The sequence below is a fragment of the Crocuta crocuta genome, unplaced genomic scaffold, assembly GCF_008692635.1.
Source record: "Crocuta crocuta isolate KB4526 unplaced genomic scaffold, BGI_CrCroc_1.0 scaffold113, whole genome shotgun sequence".
NCBI classification, from domain to species: domain Eukaryota; kingdom Metazoa; phylum Chordata; class Mammalia; order Carnivora; family Hyaenidae; genus Crocuta; species Crocuta crocuta.
Window position 1 is genome coordinate 16,711,431 of NW_027530368.1, and position 25,321 is coordinate 16,736,751.

Below are 25,321 nucleotides of genomic sequence, written 5' to 3' on the forward strand. Positions count from 1 at the left end.
CTTTATTTTGGGAATTTAGTCCTTACAACATAAAATGCAAGTGCAGAGATCATACCCAGAGGCTCCTATATCCAAATATCCAGAGGATGGGGGGGAAGCCTAGACATCTGAATTACAAAGGACACCCATGTAGTCTACTTTGGAGAATCACTGTGGGATGATCTTCTCTGTGGTCTCTTTTGGTTCTGTAATTCCTAATGTCTGAACTTTATTTCTCATTCCATGTTTAACAGATGAGAAGTAACAGGTATTTTTAAGGTGTGTGGCTTAAATTTTTTTTAATGTATCTGAAGGAAATATTTAAACATAAAACTAAGAATAGGCTGAAAAGCTACAGAAGGGGAAGAGTGGTGGGAAATTAGGACTTCTAGGACTAATGACCTTTTAAAAATGGACAAAAACAGATATGTAGGAAAGAAACAGAGAAGCAAGAGATTAAAACTGTGGCCCTACCACATACAAAATGCCCATGGGACTTAAAACATTTACTGGATTCCAAGAACATCTCAACATGGTGAGTATGTGAGAATATCTGGTCCTAATAGCTTAAAGGCAATTCTAAGCAATTTTCCTATCCTAATGGGCAAATGGGATAAAAGTACAGTATAGAACCTATTAAAATCAGTGCTTAATCTATGACTTTTTTTTTAAACAAATGGCTTCCTCTATAATATTCTATTTAGGTTTTTAACAACTCTACCAATTAATATATATTTTTTAATGTTTTATTTATTTCTGAGAGACAGCTTGAGCAGTGGAAGGTCAGAGAGGGTGGGAGGCACAGAATCTGAAACAGGCTCCACCCCCCGAGCTAGCTGTCAGCACAGAGACTGACGTGGGGCCGGAACCATGAAATCATGACCTGAGCTGAAGTCTGACCAGGCGCCCCTCCACCAATTATATTCTTGATTAAATGATGTATCCATACATATTACTCAATTTAGCCAGGGATTAATAAAATCCAAATCACATTCTTGATTAGATATGCATCATGAAAATAGCATGTCAATTCTTTTACTGTTTCTCTAATTTCATAGATTTCTATAGGTCTATCTCAAGTTCATATTTATTTCCATTTATGTTTCTGAGCTTTTATCAACCCTGAAAGGTAAAGCTACTATGTTGCATGACATGAAGTGCACCTATCATATGAAGAACCAAGCAAATGTTACCTATTAAAATGATTTTTTCCCAAGTCTAGCTATAAATAACTCTGAATAGGGCTATGTTTTCTCATAGGCTTTTAAACTGATTTTTGGTGGGGAGGGGGGCACCTGGGTGGCTCAGTCGGTTAAGCATCCGACTTCGGCTCAGGTCATGATCTCAAGGTTGGTGGTTTCAAGCTCCGCGTAGGGCACTGTGCTGACAGTTCAGAGCCTGGAACCTGCTTCAGATTCTATGTCTCCTTCTCTCTCTGCCCCTCCCCTGCTCATGCTGTCTCTCTCTCTCTCAGAAATAAATAAAACATTAAAAAAATTTTTTAAACTGATATTTTGGTACCTCTTAAAAGGATGAAACAGAAACCCACTTATCAAAACTAGCAACACAATATCTTTGACAAATTATGTAAAAATCTTCCTAGATCATTCTGGAATATAGAATTGGCTGATTATCAGTTACCTGAATATTTCATAACTGTGTTAATAAAACCACAATAAAATATACTAAAGATAGAAACAAGGAAATTAGTTTTATTTTCATATAAAAATATAAAGGCATTTGATCAGCATTATAAAAAGTAGGTATTCATAAAGTGGTAACTAAGCTGCAATGGGGCTTTCAACACAGAATACACAATAAAGCACATTAAACTTACATTGCACATTTCTCTGACTATAGCTTTTTCTGTCTCACTAAGGTCATTTTCATACTCTTTACCCTGTTGACGATCTATAGTTTCCTGAACATCCAAGACCTGGATATGTTGAAAAAGAAAAGCAAATTTCACATGGAAAAAAACTCGTTAGTTACGAATTAAACCATCAAGGAGCTTCACTTTGCAAAACCTTTTGGTTTTCTCCGTGTCTGCATATCAGAGTGGATTAGTATATGGCAAAATCTTTTAAAATAGTGGATTATTCTGAAACCTACGGGAATCAATTCTACTTGATTTTCAAATGGCCTTTAACAGCTATCTATTGTATCATTAATAGTCAATTGAATTCACTAATACCTAAAATAATTGGATGCATTTAGCTAATTGGGTCATTAGGATGACTGTGTCAACTATTTGGAGAAAATAATTCTTGCTCCACTGTAAAGATGAGCAATATAATTAATTATATGCCAAATAATCCAAATGATATGTAGACATGGCCTATAGAAAAGAAGACTAAAAGAGATGGTAGTGACAGGTGAAACTGGTCAGAAGCCAGGAATATGTACATAAGAACTCAAGGTAACATTGGCACTAACTTCACAGTTCTTGCCTGGACTTCCCAGGGACTAGAAAAGAACTATGGAGATGGTGCTTGGATGATATCAAAGAGAAAAACTGGCTCCTCGTAGTGAAAATATTTGAGAAACATTTTCAATATTTTTCATTAGAGCTAAGTGTTCGGATGAGATGCTTTTAAGCAATCTTAGAGGCCTGATATTCCACTTCTCTAACTCTAAATGGATTCAAAATAATATTTCTTGAAATATGACTGTAGAATTTTCATGCCATACTTTCTATAGGTCAAAAGGGGAGAAACCTTTGGTTTTGAGTGTTGTCTGTTATTTTTTTCTGTAACAGCTCGTGAGCAAGCACTAATGTAGCAAAAAGACCCCCCCCACACACAACTAAAAATAAATGCTTTTTCTAAAAGCTTCTCTAAGAATCCCACTGGACTGTGACATTGCTAATGTCGTTGGTCAGTGCTTATGGCCACACCTAAAGGTATCACCTGAGAATGGCCAGATGAACAGTTGAGCCACAATAAATGACTTCAACATGAAGTGGACCCTTCATGTCAAGTTCATACTTATGGAGTCTATATGGATTATTTACTAGTGTTCAATCCTGAAATAAGAACTAACTCCCAAACTACTCCCTTGTTAACTCAAAATGTCTAGCCATTATTACTATGTAGGTACTTTAAAGGAGATCGCGGTAGTAAATGAAAGCTTCATCCTGGTACTTAGAGTCAGTTTACATTCTTTATATACTTACAGGAAATCACTGACTATGCTCAGTGAATATTCATAGAAAACTTAATTCCTGGAACAAGCTCATTTGCCTACAAATTCAATTTCTAATTGCACCTCAGAAAAGTGTACTTCAAATCAGTTAATTTCTACTAAATGAAGTGAAGCTCCAATTAATAGCATGAATTTTACAGTAATATAAATGTGGTGTTATTACAAGTGGGCTAATTTCTCACACTGATTTACAGCACTTTCTTCCAAAACCACGACCACAGAGTTTATTAAAGCCTAGAGATTTTTTTTTTTTGGATATGTATCAGAAGATGAGAAACTGAGCCATTGTTCTAATTAATCCTTTCACAACAGAAAAATTTTATGATTAAATCAGCTCCAGATATATGGGCTTTTAAACATGTTGAATAGCTACATTTCTTCTTTTGCATTGTGATATCCCTCATGCATTTTCCACAGGCATTATTTCCTATAGGCACATATTTCTGTTTCACGACACAGTTAACTCATGGAAGCAAACATATTCTGTATTCAAGAGCCTCCACTTAGCCAAGAAGATGCTTCAGTTGCTCAGTGTTACCCATCTGCCAACTGAGGGTATTTAACATGTTCCGATAACAACAATATCTTTCTCTTGAGATAAAATTTTATATAAAAATTAGAGAATGTAGAGAAAATTGAAGAGCTCCTCCTTGCCCTTCCTTTCTTTTAGGCCATAGGGACACAGCTGCATTGAAAAACTTGGGAAAGATTGTAGGGCTATCCTCATCTGATTCAAACTATACTTGCCATTTTAATGAGGCCAAAACAGTTTTCAGTTTGAAAAGGAGAGCAATGGGTTGCTTTTGGAGTATGTACAGACATCAACACTATAGGATGGAAGCCACTCTCTCATTTTTATTTCTGAGATGCTTTTCAGATAGCTAGGGTCTGGTTCATGCTCAAGTAATGCTCTTTATGCTGAACACCATCCAAACGTTGTTGCAGAGAACAAGATGGTAGTCGGTTGATAAATCAGTACCTACCAGATGCAAGGTGGAGCCCCTCATTTGGGCACGCCTTGCCACGTAAATTCCTCTCAGTTGTTCACTTGGTGAGTTATTCCAATCAAGACTGGAAATGCCAAGTGCATTGCACTGGCCACCAGCACGGTGCTGCTACTCTGCCTCAGGAGCCATCAGTATATGCTTGGGAGGAGCAACTCATTTCATTAAAGTTATAGCAAAATATAATGAGGGAGCTCAATCTTCTGCTAACACCACATTGAATAAATATTTTTAATTTCTCCTCTGCTTATTTGCTTTCTGCATGCCAGAGTAAGTGTGGCCCATTCCAAAAGAGTGCATCTTCAGGCTCTTGATAAATCATTCTAAAACCAGAACCTCTTAGTAAAGTTGTGAAATTCTTGTGGCCAGAGCAGAACTGAAGCAAGCTACCAACTTTACAGTTCAGAGAGGTTTCGCCAAGGCCACCTGTTAGGAATTACAGATATTTTGAAGGACAGTATTTCATACCTTGGTAGTGCTAAAGCTTGAAGGAACTGTTTCAATGTTTAGGGTGATTTTTATTGCCTGCATCAGTTTCTCCTCTTAGAGAATACTTATACGGTTTGTAAATAATTTTACTTATGGGGCTTATTTATTGTAAAGCTCATTATTAGTAAAGAAAATAAATGGCTGAACTTTATCAAATGATTTTTGAAGTTATTGCAGAATCTGAAGTAAAAGATAAAAATAGCTTTATGAATAAGACCATCTATTTGCTAATACTCTATTGAAGAGTATTAACTAGACTTTGAAGGTCGAACTTCTATTTAATGGAGGATAGAGTAGGTGTTTTATTTCAAAATCTTCTTTCAAGTTGCACAACGTACCTCAACTGCATAAAGAAAAAGATGGTATCCTTCCTTATTTTGGCCAACTATTAAATCCCTATATTTGAAGACATGCATACTACAAACACTGCACATACCCAGAACAATATTTTACACACATGGATATACATGCACATCAGACTTCAACTTCGATGCAGATTGATATGGAGCACATTACTCAAGACAACATGATAAAGCTAGAGATTCGACCGTAAGTACTCAAACCCATTGTTAGTTTAAAAACAAGTACACTTCAAGAATTAAAAGGGTTACACCGTAAGGGGGGGTCAAAAAATAACGTATCTATGGTTAAAACAAGACCGTGAGGACTACCAGACTATATAGCGAACGAGCCACAACACAACTGAAGTTCTGGATAAACGGTTGTACACAGTTGGTTACCTTAAGAGAATGTACCACGGGTTCAGGCTGCTGAGAAGGTGTGGTATGTCCACTGAAGCTAGCTGGAGAGGTGGGTGGACTGTTACTCCCATCAGCCCCTGATGACAACCTAAAAGAACCCTTAGTAGAAAATCAACAACTTTGTTATTAAAACAAAAGTCGTTTAGAACTGCATAGATGTCATTCAGTATTCAATTTCACTGCCAAATGAGAATCAGCCACTTTGTTCATTTTTTTCTAGCCGGTCCTAGGATGCTATCAACCTGTTAATTGGAATACACTTGCTGCCTGACCAGCAAGAACACTTAAGCAAGAGCCTTCTCGATGCACGTCCAGATGTCATTTCTGATTTGCCAAAGAGAGCAATGCCCCCTAAGGAATGCCCGTTAAGAACATTTCAGGAACGATTCTTGAAACTTAAAGGTACTCAAGAGTAGGGAATTTGTGAGTTACTCTGCAGCTGAGTTAAACATGCTCACTCAGCAAGACAAATGCTACATTCCATATGTCTCAGAAAATATGGACACATCACATTCTGGCATTGGAGACATGGCGGGTCTTATAAAACCCTTCTTTGTGGGAAAGACCTACAGTGGAGCATTTTCCAAAGAGATTCCACCAAATTCAACATTTTCTTTAAGGAAAAATTATTTTTCGGTTTTTTAAAAAACGGAAAATGAAACCGGTCACAAATTACGTATTTGTACTTTAGTGACTCTTTGACTTAATTGCTGAAAATCCAGAACCTAGGCATGATTAATTTGGCTTGTGAGGGTTGCAGTCACCCATACAGTAACTGGGAAAATGTAAAACTTCAGTTACTTCCCCTTCTAGAAAAAAGCAGCCAAATGGGAATTCTCCAAACCTGTTTTTAGGGTTATCATTACACTCAAAAACACCTGAGATATTTTAACTTCTGTCCATGAATCAATCTGATTTTGTTCATGCCTACGAGATTAGTAACTGCTCCATATAAGTCAATCCTAGGACTCGGATACCCTGAGAAGGAGCCACTGAAGGTACCTCATGTGTGGATTCACAAATGCAGGAAACAACTGATCAGGGACATTTATTTTCCAGCACCTACAGAAGAGTCTCTGTGTTGTGCATTTTAGGGAAGGGAGGGAGAATCTGAGGGCAGCAACAGAAGTATGGGTTTTATGCAAACCATACCCTTTGTAGAGAAACTGACAATCCCCTTTGATTTTTACAGAGATTATAATCTGTGCAATTTGGAGTACCTTCCCCCTTCCCTGGTCACTATCTTTCTTCCTGTATTCTTGAAGGCTATCCTTGCCACCTCACAAGCCAACTGAAGCCATGTTATTTTCCTTGCTCAAAGAGTTATGCAAGCAAATCAGGTCCTGCCCCCCACCCTTACTAATCAACAGGAAGAGGAAGCTGTGGAATAGGACATTTAGGGGACTTCCCCAGTCTGTCCTCCATTGCTACTGATGATTACATTAATAACAGGTGATGACACAGGAAAGCCAGTTATAATAGCCCTAACCCCCTCTGGGGATAAAATGGGTATCTTTTCCTGTATTTGTAATTCAGATCATATCAGACATAAGAGTAGCTGAAACAAACAATAGAAGGGACCTTAGTAGAAATTTAAAGATGGTCAAGGGGCATACCATTTATCCCACAATTTCACCACCAAATTTGGGACATCCTCGTCCTCTGTAGAGCTGAAAGGTTTCCAAAATAAAAGGGTTATAAAGGAAGCTATTCTTCTCTCAATGGCTATGGTCCTCTACTATTCTCTTTCCCCACCGCTACCACCATTATGAATGGTTTCCAAAAGGCTTCTGAGGTTATGCAGCGTTCACTTCAAACTTCTCATTTAGGACCCACTACTGCAGTGCAGTTTTCTCCCTGGTAAGCTAACGGGGCAGCCAATTGTCCTCTCTCTCCGGGGCTTCCCTCCTTTCAGCTCTTTCTTTCAAACCTTTTGCTGCACAGCCCTTCTGTTTCCAATGTTGCCTTTCCACACCTGGCAAAATGGTGGGCATAACAATCCTAGCACGCTTGTGCTTGGGCAAGGGGCCTCTGTCTTTCAGGGTATTTTGGTTTAAGAGTTTCTAAGATCAAGGATAAGTAGCTTCCCTAAACCAAATCCTCTGGGCAATTTAGCCCCGCTGACACTTAAAGCAAGTCCTCTTCTACCTTTAAACACCCTTTTATTTCAACAATAATAATAAATAATAGCTAAAATAGGAATTGCACCGTGAGGAGAAAACATGCACGGATTAAAGTTCTCCTTCAAATGTGCTTGGTAAACCAAGGACTAGTAACTACCAGAAAGGTCAAGGTTCCTATTTTATGTCATTTTTGTAAAGTCACAAAGGTAAGCAAATGCCTGGTAAAGCTGTCCACGTGCTCAATAGTTTTCTAGATTATAACAGAACAAGCACTTCATTCTACCTTGTCTCATTTAGTTGCTATAAAAGAAAAGGTTATATATCTATGTGCTTAGTAGAATCAGACCAATATTTGGAGAGAGTTATCTAGGTTCAATCAATACATACTATTGGTTGACTAGTACATTTTCATGGAAATGCTTTTTAAAATGTGCCTAGTGAAATACTAGTAAAACAAATGATTTTAAACAGTCTCTTGGACTTGATTACAATAACATTAAGTCTGTTTATTTAAATTGTAACCTGACTGGCTCAGGAGATAGGGAATTTAAGGAAAAGAGACCCTTAATAAAATTGGAAACATGACTCCCAGCTTCAGGGTCACTTGTTTTCCAACCACACATGATCACACAGTGCATGCACCACCTCCTGGGTGAGCGATCAATTTTCAAAGGCAAGGAAGAATTTTCCGGGCTGGTCTACAGTTCATTTTCATGGATCTTTTAAACTCCTTTTTACAAAAGATGCAGGGTAATTTTGATCTCCTCCAACGCTTGGGGTTACTCCACTTTCAACCCCAACCAAGTTCGGAGGGTGTTGGTGGTGGTGGTGGTGGGGGGGGTGAGGGGGCAACCACCGACAGTGACCGTTTAGGAAATGAAAGGCTCTACTCCCAGCTTCCCTCCCCAGACTCAGACACACACACCACCTTTCTTTCATGTGTACAGACTTGTATTCTCCCCCCAGTGTAACTCTGCCTTTCGCAACAGAAGCCATCTGTGTGCACAAGCCAATGCCGCGGCTGGCTCATCTTCTCTCAGCGGGAGAGTGGGCAGGCATCGTCCTATTCCTCGGCACCCTTGCCACCACTGCAAGACCCGCCGGGCTCTGGGCCCCCAGCCTTTCTCCATATTTGAGCTGTTTCTAGTTGGAGGTTGCCTTCTATTCTGGGTGGCCTTATATTTGGAACAATATAGTACAATCACTCAGAAAAATACGGTTTCCCAGGTCTCAAGAAAGCAGATAGAACAAGAAGCTTCATGAAATGAACCACAATGACCACAATGGCAAGCTGTTACATGCACCTCGAACTAGGGGGAAAAAATGAAAATAAAAATAAATTGTCTAGTAGAACTAATACTGATTTTTTAAAAAAATTTAGAATTCTTAAGCTATGAAGAAGTGGATGATATAGCCAAAATTCTAGGGAAAAAAACTGAAGCAATTTTGACAACTGTTTTAGTGGCTTTACTTGCAAGAAATACAGAATTAACTGTAAGTCTTCCAAGTATTTAAAATTGTGTAACCTCAGAACTTAACAGAAATTATTTGAAATGTAATTGGGAGCACTGTGCTCTTTTGTTGAGACACAAAACATAGGTCGATATAGTCAGTAATACTTAGAAAAACTGACACCGTATCAAATTCTCAGCAAAATTTCTGCACATTGAAGAGGATGTAATGAGTCCAGAGGTCATCATCGCATTAAAATAACTATTTTACAAGGGACATATATACATCATTATCAAAATCTCTATTAATCAGTTAATCTCCAAATTTCTATACTGGTTAGAGCTAAAGATAGCAGATAAATAAAATTTTCCTCTGATTTCAGTTTTTTCTAAGACTAAACCACATAATTCCATTAAAATCATCAGAAGCAAAATGAACTTACTTGAGCATAATTTCCTCTCCCTGACAACTTTCACTAAGACCCTTATCTGTAAGTATGCTGTGTTCTAAAGAATAAAATTTTTTTTTTTTTTTTTTACTACAGAGAGGCACACCTAGGTAGCTGTCAGTTGAGTGACCGACTCTTGGCTTCAGTTCAGGTCATGATCTCATGATTTCATGGGTTTAAGCCCCACGTTGTGCTCTGTGCTGGCAGCACAGAGCCTGATTGGGAGTCTCCCTCTTTTCCTCTCTCTCTGCCCCTCCCCACTCACACGGTCTCTCTCTCAAAATAAAGAACAAATTTAAAATATATGAAATTCAGGGTCTGGGTGGATCAGTCGGTTAAGCGTCCAACTCTTGATGTAGGCTCAGGTCACGATCTCTTGATTTGTGAATTTGAGCCCTGCATTGGGCTCTGCACTGACAGTGTGGAGCCTGCTTGGGATTCTCTCTCGCTGTCCCTCTCTCTGTGTGCTCGCTCTCTCTCAAAAATAAATAAATAAACAAACTTAAAAAATAAAGAAAATTTACAAAAATAGTCCCAAAATTCCAGTGTCTGAATGTTCAATTTTAGAAGGCTGAAAAATATTTTTCAGCCATAATTAATTTTTCAGTTCTCACTGATCTCTTCTAGAAGTATGTACTGTGTTGTGAATAGCACTGGTCTGTCACTCTTCTTCAATATTTGGAAGGTGAACAATAAAGAAACTGTGCCATGGTCTTAAGTGAAAAGGAGGAGTGGTACTCACAAATCTTTCTTAATCTATGAAATCAGTACCAGTTATCTATTAAGTCAACTACACATATTCCTCACATACAACAGAGAAAATTCTACATTTGGACTATGACCATCATTTAATTGTAGCAATACAGATTTGAACGTGGCTCTTTCAGTAATCATTTCATGTATCCGTGTCTAATTTCTTTCCATCACCAAAAGAAGTCTATCCAATAAATTATAATCTGTTTTATGGCTTAAAATCCACCTCTCACCTCAAATCTGCAGAGTTCTATTTTTGAGATGATCGTCAAAAAGTGCCAGCGATTGTTTTACAAACAAGTCCTATCTTCCACATTTGGTTGCCTTCATGACTTATGCATCTCTCAGATCTTATGTTTTTGGAATCAATTACTAAGACATAGAGTTCTACTTTCATTCTTCCTTACTGTGTAGTGAGACTGAATCTCTATGCCTCTCCATTGTAACAAGCTTATTATCATAACCATGAAATTTAAGGTAACATCTCTAAGCACGTAGGAGCCTGCTAGAAAGAGAAGCCATTTCACTACAATATTTCCCTGCTTTTAGAAAGTGGATACAACATGAAATAATAGCTGTGCCTTTTAGAATCTTGTAAAGGATTCCTTTAAAACAAATTAAATACAGACTGCATAGTATTATTGATCTCATCTACTGATGACTTTCTACTCATGTTGGGAGCTTTTTAAAAAACATTTCCAGGTCATGGAAAAATGTCTTAGTCTAGACTGGTCATCATTCTGGCCTTCAGGCAAATTGAATGGTATTTATGTACTAATAAAAGGCTTGCCTCTTTGCTAGTTCTACAGTGGTCCGTTGTGCTATTTTCTGAAGACTGCTTCATAACATAGTAAGTGAGCCATCAGTACCTCTGCAGACAAAGTTGTTTCTGGCAACTTCAGAGCTTCAAGCAGGAGAATCCAGATTCTGGCCATCAATGAGGACAACAATTCCAAACCTTAAAAAAGTCACTTTCTATCTTCTGACAAGTTCTATCTCGCTTAGTGTTGTTTGCTGTGGTTTTCCAAAATTCCAAGTTTATAAACAATGCCTGGATGACCCTACTATTCCAGTAGAATCTGAGTACTCAGCAGCCATTTTATATACAGGTGCATAGGGTAACCCATAAATTAATTTAGGTATCACGATGGCCCACTCTAAATGCTAATAGCGAAGTAATCCCCTGGATCAAGACTGCATGGGAGGTAAGTTACAGAATACTTACTATGTGGTAAGTACTCATTACAGAAATCATGAATTCTAATACTATAAGCAAACTCCTAGATCAAGAAACAAAAACATCCCTTACTATCCCTGAAGAAGATAAAATATATTGGTACTGTTATGCCTTTTATCACATGATATCCAGAAGATGTTTTTCCAAGAAAATTGAGATTTGGGATATTTTCAAGTATTGTCCTTACAATAACAGACTTCTTCAGAATTAAAGGGAAAAAAAGCTACTCAAATTTTTCAAAAGATCATATAAACAATAAGAAAATGTATTACTTAGGGCTTCGTTGAGTAAAATTATTATAATTAATAATATGAGTTTTAAGACAGCCCGCAAGATGAAGCTACTGTGATTAAGTGGTCTTCTTGCGATTTTATGCTTCTATTTTATGTATTGTTATTTTAATTAACACTCTGGAAGTTTCCATTCTTCCACTTTACAAAGGTACATATTAAAGTCTTTAACACAGAGAATGTAATGTTTTTATATTTTATCATACAAAATGCAGCCTTCCCACTCAGATATAAGTCAGATGCAATGCATTTGTAACAAACTTTGGAGCCCAACCCTCTGATCTATTATAGGAAGCCAACTATGGAAAGCTAAAGATTGATCGGCTAAAGTGGTTTCCTGTTAGGTAAAGATGTTCAATTTTTAATAAGTTTTGAAGCGAGGTCAAACTATCACATAGTGCATTATACCTCATCAGAATGCATACCTGGTTTGGGAGGAAGGATGGATTTTCTTTCCTTACTATATAGGGCAAGGGCAGCTACTTTGCTTAATCTCATCAGGAGAAGAATTTGTTCAGTGTGACCAGTCTTTATTCTGATATACTCCAGCATTGCACTAGCACACAAACAGAAGCTTACAAGAAACTGTATAGATTATCCAGACAAACCTTTCCAAAAAATTCCTGTGAATGAGGTTCGAAATCTAAGAGACCCTCTGCTTTGCTCTAATAACATGTTGTTCAGTTGACTGTATTCAAAGAAAGGCACAGTTTTAAAATTTAAATAAACCAAAGTAAGGGACCTATTCAATACTGATTTAAAATATTAAATAATGTCCTGGCTTTTTAGATATTCATTTACTCACTTAACTAATTTACTAAGCAACTACCAAAGGAAATGGCCCATGCTATGCCACGTAGGTATCTAATCCAGTAACTTTTTTGTTTACAGAGCAGCACAACAAATTCAGATTCTTGATCGCACAGTTGACACTTGCATGACCTCTCTGAGCCTCAGTTTCCTCATCTGTAAAGTATGGATAATAATGGTATAAGGGTCCCTCCCTCTATGCGGCTACTTACGTGAAAAGAGCTCTTAAAACAATGCCTGGCCCACATTACGTGCTCTGCAAATAAATGCTGTCATTATAATGAATGTGTTTGCTTACGAACACATTTTATAACTTATTTGTCAATCGACTTTCACATATTTATTACCGAGAGCAGTAATTCTCAATCTGCGTTAGGTTGGCTGTCCAGCAGAGACATGTAACAAAAATGCAGACATTTTTAGTTGTTAAAATTGGGCGATTTCATTTTTAATGTTTGTTTCTTTTTGAGAGAAAGAGACAGAGAGAGTGTGTGAGCAGAAGGGCAGAGAGAGAGAGGGAGACACAGAATGGGAAGCAGGCTCCAGGCTCTGAGCTGTCAGCACAGAGCCTGATGTGGGGCTCGAATCAGAATCTGAGCCAAAGTTGGCCGCTTAACCCACTTAGCCACCCAGGCGCTCCTAAACCAGGGGATTTCTATGGGTATTTAGGGGGTAGTGGCCAAGGATGCTACTTGAACGCCTGACAATGCACAAGACAGTCCCAAATGTCAATAGTGCTGAAACGGAGAAACTGATTTCGAGAAGAACTGTGTTGGAAAACTGTGAAGCAAAATTTCTGGTGACAGCTCCATAGCAGATTCTGCATAGGAGGACAAGTTGCCCATGGGATTTGGATGGAGCCTGTGACGACTGTAAAGGAAGTGCTCTAAGTTTCAGCCCTCAAGCGGTGTAAGTATAAAGACATCCATATCTCCACCCCAAGTAGGAAATCGCTCTTTTTAACAAAAGGAAAAGAATTAAAACTACCCCAAACATCCTACTGTTAACAACGCTGGCAGAAACAAAACACACGTGGCTAGCACAAGGCAGTGGTCCAAGGAACAAAGAGCTGCCTGAGTGGAGAGCGGGAGAGCAGGCTACAAGCACCTTAAAAATCAAGACACCAATCCTACAGAGAATAAAATTGGCAGAAGGTGCTTTGTGGAAATTATGAAAGAAGAGAAACCTTCCTTAGCAGTACAACAGGCAAAGATGCTGCCATCAATTTTAAACGGTCACATCAGGAAAGAATACAATTGCCAGAAAATAGAAATGAAAGCCCTCACACGTGAAGCATCCCAGTGCAGAAAGAGAGCATTGTGTGACGTGCAGAGGGAAATCAGACCTCCAGACCTGAAGGGGGACCATTCTCTCCTTCACACACGGCTAAGGATTGTTCTCTGTTTACATGTTTGTCTCTTCGATAGGTAGAAGACTCTCGAGGGGGTGTCTGAGTCCTAACAGGACTCGGTTGCTAAGCTCCTACTACCTGCTAGGACTTCCCTAAATGCTGTCATTTACAAGATTATTAAGACTCACTAAGATGAGCTCCTGTTACATCTTAATACCTATTAAGACATTAACTGTTGGCCCAGTGCTATTTCTCAATAATTTACGCTCCAACATTTTGTTGTTTGTTTGACTGGAGTCCTAGAGATCTCCCATTCTGTGTACCTGCTGATTAGCTCCTGGGCTGCATGGAGATCCTGGAGAGGATCAGGTTGTCTGGAATGGTCCAGGGTCTTGGCAGGGACTGTGAATATTAAGAACTGATACAGATGAACTGGTATTTACCAGCTGAACACCAGCTCTGTGCTCATTTGACATTCTCCATTTGAGGTATATAACTGTGGCCCCAACAGTTACATAAAATCTGTACCTACAATAATACCCAAGGATTTTGAAACTTGGGATTTTATCAAAGTCTCCTAAAGAAACTGTGGAGAACTACTGCCATTCACTTTGGAACACTATGGGAGTCATGCTATAAATGAGACACAGGAGGGCTGCAGATAAATACAGTTATGAAGAGAATAGTTCATCTCCTGTTCTAACTTTCTTCTTTGAGTTTGGGTTCCCGGGATACTTTTCTGGATCTCATGTTTTTCTTGTCCTATCCCAGTGTGATCCAGGATGTCACTCTCTTGATTCTGGTTCATATTCATTCGTATTCATATCCTCTCTCCGTCTCTCATTCTGGAATAGCTACCTTAAAGAGTTGCTTCATTCCTGGCTCTGCCGATGAACAAGTAATGAGCATGTGGACTTTACTTTCATTGTATAACAGATGAGTATAATTACTCTGACCACCCACCTTCAGGTGAGCTGGTAAGGCTCTTGTTCATAGCTCAATGTTAAGCCCTATCACATCTTACAGAAATATCCCATATATCTTAGAGCTCCTTAAGGTCACTGTACTCTGTAATCATGATGATTAGCGCCCTATCTGCAGATAGTAGTTGCTCAATAAACTTAGTGTTACAGGATGGTCAAAATCTGTGTGTGAGACTGTGGCTTTTCCTTTATCATCACAAAAAGAGTTATATAAATGCTCTACTTATGTGGCTATACGCTTGGTAATCAGAAGATACCCAACTACTTGTACTACAAAGTACACTTTGTAGAGTGCTAGCCTGGCCTAAAAGAGGTAAAATTCCATTTCTGTGATGGTCTGTAGTTTGGCAAGTCTACATCAGTTAAACTCTGCCTAAATTCCCATTATTTTCTTCCCCTCATTACCTGGTTACGCATATTTGAGCAAACTAAATTTATCCTGAAAACATTAAATTACTTCTATTTCTAAAGCTACGGTAAAGCTCAAATATGTTAAAACAGTAACCGAAAAGATCACTAGGGATGGTTAGTAGACCAAAAGTAGAAAAAGACTATTAGCATGGCATCCAAAGTATATGCTGATTCTCATCAAAATCATTACATAATGAGAAACATCAAGTGATGAAAACAAAATATCATCAAAAGAGATGCTATGCTTAACTTCATTAAGTGTAGGCCAGTCTGTGAGTATTCAGGTATTTCCAGCTAGGAAAACCCACAAAGCAATATTTTTTCACTCATTCTTCATTTCTATGCCAAATAACGGCTAAGATTGAGGTCTGTGGAGTCACAGAAGATGTGACAAAGAATTTTAAGTCAAAGTATCTGAAATTTTAGATACACACCAAGATCAGGGAAACAGAAGTGGTTCAGAAAGATGTGAGGGACAGAGCAGCAAGAACTGAGGCTGATATGAAAGAAGGTTCATGAAGAACCTTTTATACCATATGAAAGATTTAAAATTTATTCCACAAAGAGGCAGGAGTTGTGACCAGACCGGATTTGTGTTTTATAGATCCTTCTAGTAATGATGTGGGGGATGATCTGGATAGGACGAGAATAGCTGGGATGAAGTCCAATTAGGAGACTGACAGAGAAGTTCAAGGGAAAACGGAGCAATGATTACTCATTGCTCACCGGACGATAGCAGAAGGAATGAAAAGGAGAATATTGATAGACTAAAGGACAGGACCCTATAAGTCTTCGTGTTGATTTGAATGTAGGCAGTAAGACTGACGGAGGAACCCAGGATGGCTCCCAGCTTCCCAGCTGGGCACCAGCTAACTGGTCATGCCCTTCACCAGGCTAGAAAATGCCTGTGGAAGTAATGAATGTAACTCCTTCATCAGATTTAAAAATCAAGATCAAAGAGATAATTACCAATATAAAGCCCAAAACATCTTTCTCACAGATACTCCCACAGTTTTTCTTCTGACATGTAAGAGTTTGTAAAATATTTAACTTGTAAAGGCTTTTATCTTCATGGGATGAAAATATCCCTTCAAACAATTTAATATTCTTGGGAGAAAAACAAAGTAATTTTTAAATACCTGTACTCCAGGTGAAACTTGCAGATATAGAAACGTAGTTCCTCCACCCCAAAAATAAATGAGTGAAAGTAATTACAGAGGTTAACAGGATGCCTTTTTACAAGAATAAGAGAGGGCAAACCCCAGGGGGAAAAAAAGGACTATCTTGAAAGGGCTAAGACAGCAAACACCCTGTATCTCTGTAGCCAGAATGACAGCAGACAAAGAAGAACAATGAAGGCCTGGTTAAAAAAAAAAAAAAAAAAAAAAGTTAGCTGTTAATAGGTAGGAAATGTGAACAATTACAGTGACATATGTTCTGCTTCTAGGTAATGAGTTTATGTGTTTAATTCTTGTCTTTTTGTTAACCATACAATCCCCAGTAAGAAACCTGAAAGTTCTAGGGGAAAAAAAAAAAGGGAGCATACATTTAAATGGTTTTTCAATCCGGTTAACATAATTAAATAGTGAACACTGGTGGCATGTTTGTTGAGAAAAACATCTCTGAATACGTTCAGGCGTGTACGAATGGAGGTCAAGGAGGCCTGAGTGGGGCTGGGAGGGCATGGAGCTGAATTGCCAGGATAGATGTGGAAGCTAAAAAGGAACGCTACTCAATACTGCATTTGGCTTGCAGAGCAGAGCTGATTGATTTATTATTGTGTNAGCGAGAGCCCCAGGGACTAAGCAGCTAGCTATTTAAGATAAATTACTTGCTGAGTTGACTAAGAAATAGTACTCAGTGGGGTGATGTTTGTTGCCCTGCCTTTGGCAAAAGGAAGGATCTTCGTTTTCTTCAAGGAGTCTTCCATTATGCAAAGCTCGATCGCGAAATGGGAAGGTCAAGATGAGAGAGAGGAGGACAGAGAGGCAGAGTCAGCTTCATCCAAGGGAAGCTATGTCTCTAGGATCCATATTAATACTACAGCAAGTGAGGCTGTCTGTTAGCCTGTGTTCCACCCACGCCACTTGGAGGCTCTCTCTTGGAGTACTCACAATGATTTCATGCTTCAAGTCTTACAAAAACAAGACTGGCCAAAAAGATTGCAGGCAGTGTAGCCTCTGCCTACATGGTGGTAATAAAATCTCTAGCAGGGAGCAACGAAATCCCCCACTAGTGAGAATACCATCAGAGCACAAAAGGAAGCATCTAGAAAGCATGAGCCCTTTTTCAGAAACAATGCTTACCAGGAAGGAAGAAAATGAGGGACTTAAAAATTAGGTTTGTCTGTGCCCTACCTCATAACATAGGTAACTTATGGTGAAAACCAACAGTTTTGGGTTCAAATTATAAATGCTCTTTTAAGTAGATAATATTCCAAAAGGTAAATTGAAAAACCCCCAGACAGTTCAAGTATAAAAAACCTTGCAGAATTAGTACACAAGTCAGTTCACAAATCATCTGCAATTCAAGAAGATTAAAAAGCTGAATGAGCCTCTCCTTCCAGTCTGCACTGTACTCTCTCCTTCCCTATCTTTAAATTTCAGAGTGTCCCAGGTCACAGTCCACAAACCTCTTTTTCCCCAACACTCATTCTAACAAGAAGTTCTAATTCAGTCCCCTAGCCATCTATTCTTGCAAATTTGTATCTCCAGCCCTGACCTCTCCTCCGACTTTCAGATGTATACATCTAACTCTGTAGGTGACATTCCCTCACAGATGTCCATCTCAAATGTACCATGTCCAACACAGAACCTGATTCCCTGTAACCTCCTAACCTGTTGTCTCCAGTATTCCGCATCTCCATAAACACCACTACCAATCATACAATTACTTAGATCAAAGTCCAAGGAGTCATTCTTACTTCTTCGTGGTGCTGCCACACCATACTAGGCTGCCAGTCACTGGATAGCCTGTGTAAACAGTTCCTCCTGGGCTTCTCAGTGTCCAAACTATGAAGCCATATGCATTCTCTATCTCTTATATTCCAGATCCAACCTATCGTTGAGCACTTTCAACTCTACTTCAAAATATTCTGTGAATGTGACGCAGCCTCATCAACTCTACCCTACCACTTACTTCAAGCTACCACTAGCCTCTTACACGACCAACCTAGCTCACTAATGAGTATCCCTATGCCCTCTCCCTCTCCCTTCTTCAGTCTGGTCTTTACCCAGTATTCCGTGACCTTCTGACAATGTAACTAGATATATCACACTCTTGCTCAATTCCTCCAGTGGCTCTCCATCAACTCAGACCCAAATCCAAACACTTGACGTGGGTCAACAAAATCCACAGCATCTGTTACGTGCCTGTCTCTGACCTCACCCCCCGTTATTCTCGGTCTCACTCTGCTCTAGCCACACCAGCCTTCTTGCTCCCATTTCCTCACGCATGCCTAGCTCACTCCCACCGAAGGCCCTGGCTATTCTCACTTCCTAGGATGCTCTCCCATATTCCTTCTGATCCTCCAGATGTTATGGCCTCCAAGAGTCTTTCTTCTTCTAACTCCATGTAAAATACCCTCTCTCACTCCAGTTGCTCACCAGTTCTGTACCCTGCTTTTGTTTTCCTTCACAGTGATCATTACTTCTACGTATTACATATTTATCATTTTAAAATAATAGCCCACTAAAATGTAAACTGCATGAATTTCTTATTCATGCAATGGGGGCTCTATCCTCACTGTCTACAACAGTATCTGTATACAAGAGGTGCTCGAAAAATATCTGCGGGGTAAACTATTGAAAGAGTGGCCGATATGAGCAACCAGCCTTTCGTGGCCAACAGAAATCCCATTCCCTATTTGTTGGGGGTTGTTTTGGTTATACAGAGAAAAGCAGGGGAAGCCCACTAATCACCTATCATTGAATGAATACCCCTGCATTAACCTGACAATAAATGTCAATGTTTCTCATTCCAAATTGCAAGGTCACAGCTTTCGTCTAGCCTCTGAAATTCTGGGGATACGTGACAGCATAAGTAGATGATATAGAAAATGGCTTCCCCTCAAATTCTGACCACACCGAATGCCACAAACCAAGTCTGCCTGGTTAAAAAGTTTTGTTTTTCCTGAAGTCTCTAGTCCCAAAATTCTGACAGCATCACCCAAGTCAAGGACCTGGCTGAACTTTAAAATGCATTGCTAAAACTCCCAGGAAATTTAGAAATTCCTTTTAGAAAAGGCAGATTTTAAAAAGGAATTTTTAAAAGTTAGAATTTTTACAAAACTATCACCCTGGAAAACAATGAGGTTAACCAATAATAATAATAAGTTTTCCTAAGCTGCCCAGAGCAGTCTTAAAAACAAAAACAAAAGCCAAAAGACTTTCGCTAGCTCAAGAAATGACCCAGAGACTAATGAGCTCCATAAGCTACCCACTGCCTGATCCTCAGCAAGTCACTTGTTCAACGGAGAGACCAAAATGGAGAGCCCTATCAATTAGCTTCATGTGGTGGCAGTGAAGGGTGACTAATCAACTTGATTGCAGGGCACTTGGAGAACATTAAGGGCTATAGAGAAGCTTCATAATTGCCAGACTACCATCAGTTACCATGAAAGCATTGCAAATGCATCTGGCTCTTTTTAGGCTCTTTTCCACCCCTGGACTCTTCTGATGTCAATGAATCCTAGTGATAAAGCCAAGAGGATGAGTGAGAATTTTTCTCACCTTCCTGTAGGTCTCCTCCTGATCCACAGGCAACATGAAGGAGACCCCAACTACCCTTGGCCCTCCTTTGTTCCTCCCAAAGCCCCTGCAGATCCCCATGAAGAGAGACTGCATGAATGGACAGCTGGAGGCCCTTCCTTTTTGTCCTTTTCAAGCATGACACAGATAATCATTAAAAACCATGTATTTGACAAAGATCATGGAAGGAGAGAATATTAAAATACAGAAAAATAAAGAATTCACATTATTCTTACTAGCGATCTCCCGATTTCATTCTATCACGCAATGTCTTCCCTTAAAGAACAAGGGAGATTAATTGGTTCCTGACCTCCTTCTAAGTCAGAAATGGCTTTCCTTATTCATGATAGACAGGGATTTAGAATTTCACTGGTCTGCAAAGGACTATATAGCAATTCATGTTCTTTCCAAGCCATCAGCCATGGGGTATCTATTTTAAAGATAAGCCTGCCCCATGTTATCTTTCCAGCAATCTCTCTAAGACATGCAAGGACATAAAAGCAATATAATCAATCACTTACTAAAGGACAGCTTCAATCGCCAAACGTGTGTTTCAGAGTATAGACTTCCTATACATTAGTATCACAAGTGTCCTTCCTATATGGGAGGGCTTGTCTTTTCAAGTCAAATGCAGGCATCTTGATCTCCAGCAGATTTTCCTCCTAAAGCTAAGTGGTTTATTGGAAAGAATATCTTTGTGTCTTCTCAACTGCTCCTCTGGTTTACTCACAGCACTTTTCAAATCCCAGATATTGATAACTTAGGGCAGGTATGGGGATGATAAGACAAAGGAAATGAAAATATAAGTAATACTTAGAGGAAAAATTCTTTGTATAGAATACATTCTTTATGTACACGTGGAAATTTACATAACAATCGGATAGACTAATTAAAGAAAATATTAAGAGTCAGTTGAGTGTCTGTCTTCGGTTCGGATCATGATTTCACTGTTTGTGGGTTCGAGCCCCATGTTGGGCTCTGTGCCGACAGCTCAGAGCCTGGAGCCTGCTTCAGATTCTGTGTCTCCCTCTCTCTCTGCCCCTCCCCTGCTCTCTCATGCTCTCTGTCTCTCTCTCAAAGATAAAGATTAAAAAAATTTTTAAATATTAAGATTTCAGTAACTACAAGCGATTTCAGTGTAGTGTAGGGGTCAGCAAATTACTATCAGTCAAATCCAGACTCTTTCACCTGTTTTATAGTAGTTTTATTAGAACACAGCCATACCCCCTCATTTAGTTACTCTACTTCCAGCTGTTCTCCTGCTACAATGGCAGACATGAGTAGTTGCAAACCACCCCATGGCTCACAACTTTGAAAATATTTACTCTCTGGCCCTTAATTTAAAAAGCACCAAGCCCTAGTATAAGAGGATAGGAAAGTTATTACAGACTGGAATAGTCAGGGAACTTTTTGGAAGAAGAAGCAAGTGGCTTACAAAGAAACTATAATCGAGCCTGAAATGTTAAGTATTAAGTAGACAAATATTCTTCCCTGACTAATCAGTTATCTAAGGGCTAGAAATGTCCTTAAGATTAATAAAAGAATGAGATCTTCCCATGCTGAGAAAACCATTATTGGAGCAATGAAATCCCTCAGCGAATAGTAAAACAGATGGACTAAAAACTCAACCATGCTTCTTGGCTAATGCCCAATTCGGACCCCAATGATACCATACCAGAGGTATATTTTGGCTGGTGACACTGAAGCCAGTGGTGGTGATTTGTGGTGTTTTCATCACTATCTTGCTTCAAAAGAAACACATTTGCCAAGTGACAGGTTTCAGCAGAATGGTAAGAATGCTAGAGGAATAGTAATGGAACATCTGGGCACAAACCTTGCCTCTGCCCATGAGTGAACATTCTCTAACCTGCAAAACAGACATCATCATAGGGGCCATGGTCAGAATGGGAATCAGCCTCCAGATGGACTCAGTGTTTGTCCAATACCCAGGACCTCAGCTGACATTCGGGATGTGGTTATAGTGCTTGTGACAGCAACAAGACTCTAGGGTAAACTGGGTGACTCAACCACCCTCATCCTGTGTGCCGTCTGCACCATGAGGCAGACTCAACTGGAAGGGTCACAGATTCTTGTAAATTATTCATTTTGCTGTGGCCCAAGCTGCGTTTCTCACAGGCAGAAAGGTCCATTTCAGGCTGCAGTCCCATCATTTAAGAGCTTATAAAAATAAAAGAATAGGGCACTATCCCTTTCATGACCTACAACGTCTCTCCTTGGGCCCTGAAGATTTAAGATTCTGAACACGTAAGACCAATAGGATTGATGCCTTCAAACAGAACGAACAGAAAAGACATATCTAAAATGCATAATTTAATAAGGCGATAAAGTATTAAAAATCAATGTGATAGCAACACTGGACATTTTCTAGGCTTAAAGAGCAAGGTCCTATTGATTAGTAAGTCACTACAGCATCATTTACAGCCCTGAGAAACTGCCAGAGTTGAGAGCCTAGGACACTCTCATGAATGATTCTGGAGAACTTTGTCGATATCAAGATCATGGGCAGGGTGCTTGTTTTAAGTGAAAAACAGTGGAGAGGTAACTGCCTTTACCTGCCCTCACGTCCATCTTGATCTCGTTCTCAAATGTTAAAGCCTCTGTATAACTGGTTTCTCTAACCAAGAGAATCCTCTTCAGCAGAATGAATGCCTATGATGCCACATGAGCCACCCTCTTCACAAGTGAGCATTTGGAGGGTCCAGTTTTACACTGACCTCTCAAGTCCTTTTCAACTGGCAAAGAGCCTGAGCTGCCATGACCGACTATTGTACCATTTGTCAAACTCACTGACAAAAGTGTGCGAATTTTGCTGGCTAAGGAAGGACTCATGCATTAAAATAGGAGTGGGACAGGAACAGGGAATGGAAAATGAATGGCGCTGGCTCCAAACAAGGTAACTAATTTCAAGATGTAAAGTTGCTGAAGCCCCCTGTAAAACTCTGTCAAAAAGATGTCAGCCAAATTCAAACTGTAGCTTCTGTTACCTTTCGGCACTCAATACATGCTTGCCACCCAAAAGGATAATGTTATTTGCGATTAAGTTTAGTGTAGTCATTTATTTCTGAGTGTGTATTTTGTGTCTCTTGTATGAGATTCCTGTAGTTATAAATAGTAAATTTTCTAGCATATGAAAATATTTAAATAAAGAAATGATCTTTTTGACATTAAGATACACCTAGTTGGGGGTCAAAAACAGCTGAAATATCTTGACAATTAAAAAAAAAAACAAAAAACTCCTTTCTTGGAGCCAGATTTTATGTAAGTCCAGAATGGCTCCCAGCTGGTCCTGGGTTTATTAGTTATTTGTTATCTGTCAAACATTAGAACTTATGTCTGGCATGTTGTTCTGTTGCAAATGAGAGGAATTTTAGGTCAAATAAGACGGTACGAAATTTGTTTGCTACATTATTTTTGAGTCAAATTTGCATTTCTCTTTGATCCTTATGTTTCTATATGCAATCTTGTTCCTAATCAACTGCTAAGAGTAGCAGCTAGATTAGTGAAACTAGCAAAATAATAATTAGTCCAAGAGTTTTAAGCAAGGTGATTAGCGATCTCCTTTTGTGTTTAATTTTCTTTTTAAGAGAAATATTAATTCAAAAGTTGCTTCTACTCCACTAACCTACATTATGAAAACTAGAAAAACCTCAAAGAAGGTAAAAATTCTGAAAGAGGGCTTGATTACTTGTGTGCCTTGACTAGTGCTCTTGAAATCACAAATATCTAAGTTGAATCAGTTTTTGTGAGGTCCTGATAAACTTGAGGAAAAGAAGTTCTCCCAAAGGAAAGAATTAGACCAGAGAGAGACTCTTGAATGAAGGATAATGGAGTTCTTTGAGAGGGAGGAACAATTTTTGAATAGATTGGCCCTTTGTTAATAGTAACTCTACCTCCCCACCTCCATTTCTGGGCTTAACACTAGATCCTGTGGGCATGGCAGAGTATTTTCCCCTTAGCTTTCGGTCTGGAATAAGGTAGAACCCAAGAAGGAGTGGAGGGATTTTCTCAGACAATGTTGGGAGCCCCGATCATAGGAGGCAGGGGAATGGCCAGGATATCACTATCACAGCCAGTCAACAGTCAAAGTCAGGAACAGCTTTAGGAGGACAGGTAAAAAGCCATATACTTGAAGGTAAGCTGGGAGAGCTGGATTCCATCTGGCTGACCCTAGTCTGCTCTGGTGTGGCATGAGGAAACACAGTCTTCTATTATATTCATTAAGGCCGCATCTACAAGTGTGGGTGGTGGTTATTTTTCAGAACAGTCCACTGCTTATTGACATAGAAACTACTTTGTAGAAGTTTAGTATACAGAATGAATACAATAAATCATATATCTTTTGAAAAATATATTATCTTTCTCTGGACATGGTTCCTTCCGTATCTCACAAGTCTAGCTGACTTCGATTCATATGCAATTCCTCTGGTTTCTCTCCTCAGTCTATTGTACTGCAAAAATAGTAACGTGTGAAATATCAGGTCTTTGTCATGTCTCTTTCATAGTAATTTATTTTGACTTATCTCAGAACTGAATTCCTGACAAGTAGGCTACATTTAAAAATAAAGAATATAGATTGTTTCTGCATAAATTGCAGGTAAATAAAAGTTAACTTTTCAACATTTCCTCTATTGGTATTCTCTTTCATCATAATTAAACAAATTCTCTCTAAAATGTCAGGTCTCGACTTATTCTATGAAATCTTTGAAAATATCTTTAAATGTGATTTTAAAATATGTTCGCATTTGTTTATGGGCTCAGGAAAGAATGTCCTAAGTTCAGGTGACCTTTCACTATCATTTGTACCAACTTTCATTTCTTTATTATTATTTTTTTGATGTTTGATTATTTTTGGGAGGGAAAGAGAACGTGAGCAAGGGAGGGGCAGAGAGAGAGGGAGACAGAGACTCCAGAGAAGGCTCCGGGCTCTGAGCTGTCAGCACAGAGCCTGACACGTGCTCAAACCCACACACGAGGAGATCATGACCTGAACCAAAGTCAGACACTTAACCAACTGAGCCACTCGGGCGCCTCTAGTTGTACTAACTTTTAAAAGCTAAGTCCTCAAGTAATAATATGGAATACGTAAATAATACCTAATATGACTATTCCTACTTTGGGTCTCTCTTTGAAATGTTGGGCTCACACAGTCACACACGGGATTTAAGTACAGATCCATGACGCTTGCGGGAGAGCACAGAGCACAGCGGAGGAAGGGTGCTGTGCCCGCTGGTAACGACGGATAGTCCATCCATATGTC

General features: G+C 39.1%; 1 protein-coding gene across 1 annotated transcript in view; it reads right to left on the reverse strand.

Moving 5' to 3' along the window:
- Nucleotides 1–25,321, reverse strand: part of CCDC85A (coiled-coil domain containing 85A) — a 206,491-nt gene that overhangs the window by 4,449 nt on the left and 176,721 nt on the right. The window contains exon 5 of the mRNA XM_077766214.1: nt 5,417–5,536. Coding sequence (XP_077622340.1) covers nt 5,417–5,536 — 120 coding nt within the window. The remainder of the gene's footprint in view (nt 1–5,416; nt 5,537–25,321) is intronic.